At 31.5% G+C, this 5907-nt stretch overlaps 1 protein-coding gene across 1 annotated transcript; it reads left to right on the top strand.

Annotated features, from left to right (window-relative positions):
• The first annotated feature begins 2149 nt into the window (after window positions 1-2149).
• Window positions 2150-4280, top strand: LOC131934951 (ficolin-2-like). Its single transcript, XM_059291222.1, has 4 exons — window positions 2150-2452; window positions 2702-2815; window positions 3050-3169; window positions 3922-4280. Exons 1-4 carry the CDS (start codon window positions 2150-2152, stop codon window positions 4267-4269), a joined length of 885 nt encoding a protein of 294 aa, XP_059147205.1. The 3' UTR covers window positions 4270-4280.
• Window positions 4281-5907: the final 1627 nt, after the last annotated feature.

Below are 5907 nucleotides of genomic sequence, written 5' to 3'. Positions count from 1 at the left end.
ATAACTTGGTTTAAAAAAAAACTCTTAAGTATCTTTTAGGTCTCTTTTGGTAAGGAAAAAATTGAACTTGCAGTAACACAAAACACTTATTTTGAATAGTATGAAGTGAGAAAAATAATTGTGCTTTAAATAGCAGCGATCTTATTGTTAACTAGACTACCCGTCATCCGTTGGATAACTGTGGGTTTCGGGGGTCATCCATAAAAACATCACGTCTGTCACTTATCGTCATAAAAAACCAGACCCCACATTCAAAAAGATGTTTTTTATCTTTTATAAACACCGAAAACACCGATTTTTGACTATCCCTTCATATACTGACGTGACAGGTGACCTACTCAACTCTACTTCACCTGCCCAGTGTACTTCCAAGTCTCAGACATCATGTTTTTATCGTTTAAAAAACGATTCCAGCCGAGCATATCTCTGAATAAACTATCCCTTCATAATGCTTAGGACAAAGAAACAGATTAACTCTACTTCACCTGCCCTGTATCCCGCCAAGTTCAGAAATGCAATTGTATCATTCGCATCTAAAAATTAAATAAAAATTGAAAAAAAAATATGTATCATTGACCTATTGGTCTAGAACCTGTGCCACCCGCATGCAAGCCGATTACACTAACAACTTTCCAGTACTCAATCAGACAAACAAAACAACAAACAAATAAATATTCAAACATGTAGACAAGCTTGAGTTTTAGTAGTATAGAGATAGTATTGTAATTTTTAGTGCATCACAAGATTTAAAAAAAATATACGATCTCTTTTCGCGTACCAGTCCGTTCTGTGTACAAAGCAAGTACTATTACAGTCAAGTCACTTCAGATGTCACCAGCTGCATCCTTTCACTGTAAATGTTTCCACTCGACAATTGTGTGCTACATCTTGAAAAACTTAACAGTCAGTTTCTTGTATGAACAGCTCTGTGACACAAAATATCAGTGTACAAACACTTACTCAACTTGTCGGGGAATGTCTCAAGAAGCTGATACTTACAAGCTCTTCTGAAACATTACACGTACCACTGTTGCAAAAAAACGAGTTTATTTTTAGTACATTGTTGTATAATACTCAGATCCTATTTAATCTGTCTTAAAATTGTCCAATCTGGAGGTCATATTTTAGCCACGTGACCACTTTAGATATTTAGTATATAATATAGAAAGTAGACAGCGGTTAACAACGTTGGACACCGAAGATTTTCTAAGTCTACATGAAAATGTCTTCAACAGTGTTGTACACTCTGTTGACCACACATTTTTTTTGTGTGCTATGGTAGGTAAATTATTCGAGAATTAATTTTACGCCTTTTTCAAGAATTATTATGAATTAATACTTTATAAGATTGTTAAATACAACTGTCAAGTGTTCATTGAATTCGATCAAACGTCTGTATGTTATTAATCGATAAAACATCACATTCAATTTAAGTAATCTTTTTTAATATATGTATTATTTAAGATATTAAATATAATATTTTTTAAGCATCAATCTTTATTTTACTTTTTCCAAAAATAAGTTACGAATCACAAAAAAAATTAAATTATATTTTAAAAAAAAAGTAAAATCATGAAATTAAACTAGCGTTAAAAGAAACAGTTAATGTTTTTTTTTACAATTTGTAGGTATAAAAATCGATATGAAGAGAGAATTATTTTACCAGGGGAGGGAATTGTTTTGTGCACAACTCCAGTGTACAGAAAACATAAGAGAAGACACTCAGATATCAGCTCTGGTCAACATGTCAGTCTATGTGATCAACGAACCAGGGGACAAGCTCATGTTGGCGTCTGTTTCAGGATCAGATTCAAAGGCTCGAGATTACAAAGTGCCTGGGGTTTTTGTGGACGGGAATATATCCCACCATGGCGGAGAGCTGCAGTTGTTTTTGTCCAATGATTCCGCTTGCCACGAAAAAACATTGAAATGTGAAATATACTTCACGTATAAGACAGGAGAGATTGGGTTCACAGAAAAAGAAACTGCAGCATACCGAAAAGAGAACATGCGGAAATCAGATTTGATGATGAGTTTAAAAGCTAAAACTGTAAACTATGTTAAAACGGTGGACACTATGGCCGGTTTTCTAAAAACTTTTGAAGATCCAGATAAACTTAAGGGAGCTGACATGTAAATGTTATTACAGATGTCACATTCAAGTAGCCATGAACATAAAATTGACAGTATTAGCCATCCTGACAACAAAGAAGTCACGGACAATCATAAACAAAATGAATCTTCTAATGGAATGGACATCATCCAATCAACTTTAAACAAGTTGACACAAGAGTTTAGAGTCCAAATGAGCTTTATTAATGAACGATTAAGTGGGGTGGAAGAGGAACTAAACAAAACTTTAACTGAACTTAATAAAAGCAAAAGCTTATGTATTACCCCTAATGATATCGTAGAGGAAAAAAATAGGTCTTCAGTATGGGCAATGGATCATGTAGGCTATGTGTGAAATATATATATATATATATATATATATATATATATATATATATATATATATATATATATATATATATATATATATATATATATATATATATATATATATATATATATATAGCTTCTCTTATGCGATATTAAGGACACAAATCGACATAATTCAATCGGTCATTTATGCCGTTCTGAAAAAAAATTGTAAATAAAAAATAACTGTTCATGTCCTTATGTTTCATTCTCTTTTCAGTGTACAAACAATTTCAATTCACAATGGCCAAGTCGTCAGATTGTGCAATTGGACGTATCAAAATTGACTTGGTGTGACACTAAAACTGACTACGGTGGATGGATCCTAATACAGGTACTGTGAAGAAAATGCTAGATTATTGTGGATAAAAAGTAGTAGTAAACGATTGTAAACTTATGATGTAGGCGTACACTTGTTTTTATAAATAATCATTTATTTTCACCAATTTATGCAATGTGGTATGGCTGAGTCTTACTTATAGTTACTCATCAAAACAAGGTAAATTAATTATAGATTAAAAATTAATTCGTACTTATTTTAATTGTATTTTATTAACTTCCTCACCAGCGTCGTGTTGTGGGCGATGCAAACTTCACCAGAGGATGGGACGACTACAAACATGGGTTTGGATCAACGGCAGGAGATTTCTGGCTTGGAAATGATTGGATCTCATGGCTTACTAGGATAGTGAGTTAAACTTTGTCTCTTATATTGCTTCGCAAAATTTAATTGATAAAAATAAAATGAAAATAATGTTAGCTTAAACCTGTTCTTTTTCAATTGTTAAAATTATTTTAAAATGTTTTTACATTTGCATATTATTCATGAAGATATGTTTGAGAATCCGATTAGGAATGTTAAAATCCACCCATTTTATTTTAAAATCCATGCTTGAAACATATTTCTTACACTTGTAGTTTTCTGTCTATAACGACAAAAATCCTTCATAACCTAAGATTTTAAGTTAATCACATTTCGGAGAGATAGGTTAATAATCGCAAATAGACACATTTTCTAAAATCAAATAGATCGTGGCTGGTCTTAAACGTTTATAATCCTGCAAAATACCAGAGTAACATTTTCGGATAAAAGAGAAAATATTTTCATGCAAAAGAACCTTTGTTTATACAATATGTACCAAAAACAGCCCGATTATTATGTGACTAAATTGTGGTTAAGTTAACGATCAAGCACAAACGTTCTGTTGAATAGTGCTTAAAACGAAGAGTAATTTAAAATGTCTAGAATTTCGGAAACGACTTTATTTGTAGAGTGGCTCAAGTTTTTTTTTCAAAAGAAAAAGCATTCGTTGTGAGAATATTTTGCTCAAAGATTTCCGTTAAGGTTCTACTTTGCTTGTCTGTACTGGTTTTTACTTTATTTTTACTCTTATAATTAACACTAATCTGCCCACAATCTACATACGTTTTACATTTTAGGGTTACACTGAGTTGAGGGTTGATTTAATCATTGGAAATACAAGACAATATGCAGAGTACAGCAATTTTAAAGTTGACAACGAAGCGGCCAAGTACAGGATGAGCTTATCATCATTTAGGGGAAACGCTACAGACGGTTTAAGCTACCATAATGGTATGAAGTTCACCACTATAGACAGCGATAACGATGAAAACAGTGGTAACTGTGCTCAGTCATTCAACGGTGGGTGGTGGTATAATAATTGTCATTATTCCAATCTAAATGGAATATGGAACGTTTCTGGAACTACAGGGGTTTATTGGATTGGAGATGTGAAGTCTGTGGAGATCAAACTACGTAAAATATAATCATTGAGAAATATCGAGCATTCCTATAATAAATGAGTTTTTGTTAATCCTATCTGCATATCATTTAGAACATTTTAAATAATTTTTGTTTGTTTGAGATCTATTGTCATTTTAGTATCGCTTTGCATCTGGGAAGGCGTGGTTGAAGAGCAGAGAAAATGATATTAACCCAATTGTTTCGAGTTCGGATTCCGGGATAAATGCCGTAGAACACTGCAGTGTATTAACTCAAATCTAATGAGTACTTGATTTACTTTAGGAAAATAAAGCGGTAGGCATAGTACTCACAACAGTATCCCTTCTTAATACGACATCAAAGAAACAGGCTGAATCTACATCATATGCCTTATGTATACTAAGGTCTAAAAATGGTAGCTTTACTTACGTTAATGATTACAAATAAGCAAAAATATGAAGACATCACAGAAACAGACTGAATCTACCTTATCTGCCAAATGTATAGTAAGGTCTGATAATGTAGCTCTACTTACGTTAATGATTAATAAACAAAAATAATACAAAATTTTTTTAAGTAAGAAAACCGAGTGTGCCCGACATATATATATATATATATATATATATATATATATATATATATATATATATATATATATATATATAGCGTGTACAAAAATAGTATATCATTATTAATACAATAACCGTATTTGATACTGATATTAAAACCAACAAGCAATACAGTTGAAATTGGATATTTTCTATAAAGATATTGTCCTCCTGTATATACATGTGTTAACCATTTTATGAGGAATAAATTATTGGCACATGAAATATAAAAAAAAGGGAGTGATCTCCCTAAATTTTCTTATATAGCACTACAGAAGATGACACAACAAGATATAGAAATGATTTTTAATCCATTTTTAATAACTTAAACTTTGTAAGAAAGAATAAAATCTTGTAGAAAAAAGAATTGTACACCAAGTGAACGAAGAACAATATGTATATAATAGTGCGGAATATTATTAGTACTTTATAAACTCATATGCGTTTTTTTAGAATTCACAAATAGCGTAAATTACTACTTCCGGTCAACGGAAATTAATAAAAAAGTAACTAAAAGCAGAGAATTAGATCTTTTACTTATCTGTGAAATTTCATTTATCTATCCGAAACAGTACCTAATTTACAGGCTTTTGAATAATTGAAAGTAAAAAAAGTTCCACTTCCGATTATCGGAAATCACTGAAGAGTAGACACAGAACCAAAAATTTGATACAATACTTCAATATGAAAATTTACCAAATTAGCTGTAACGGTAATCAAGTTATCGTGTTTATACACACACACACACACACACACACACAAACACACAAACACACACACACACATACGGATAGAATTGCAAAGCCCAGTTTTTTCCAACGATTACGCATAAAACGCAGAAATTTTGAAATATCTGGAATCATAATTTTTGCCCGATTAAAATAAGTCATATATACACCGGATGTGTTGAAAGACTGAGGTGTAAAACGGTGAAAACTGTCAAAACGCTATAATAACAAATTTGTATATAATAATACACTAAAAGAAAGAACATCAATAATTGTCTTTAAAAATATAATAATTCACTACTAGTTAAATATCTATAGTGAAAAGCGGAGGTCAGCTTACTATCTA

Source organism: Physella acuta, unplaced genomic scaffold, assembly GCF_028476545.2.
Source record: "Physella acuta isolate Inbredline_101_S28 unplaced genomic scaffold, ASM2847654v3 ptg000124l, whole genome shotgun sequence".
NCBI classification, from domain to species: domain Eukaryota; kingdom Metazoa; phylum Mollusca; class Gastropoda; family Physidae; genus Physella; species Physella acuta.
This window is presented reverse-complemented; position numbering and strand designations above follow the sequence as displayed.

Bases quoted from the DNA above. Each gene is read 5' to 3' on its own strand.
- LOC131934951 (XM_059291222.1), top strand. From the start codon at position 2,150: ATGTCACATTCAAGTAGCCATGAACATAAAATTGACAGTATTAGCCAT. The intron at 2,816-3,049 runs GTACTGTGAAGA...CTTCCTCACCAG, and splicing joins GTGGATGGATCCTAATACAG to CGTCGTGTTGTGGGCGATGC. The intron at 3,170-3,921 runs GTGAGTTAAACT...TTTACATTTTAG, and splicing joins TCTCATGGCTTACTAGGATA to GGTTACACTGAGTTGAGGGT.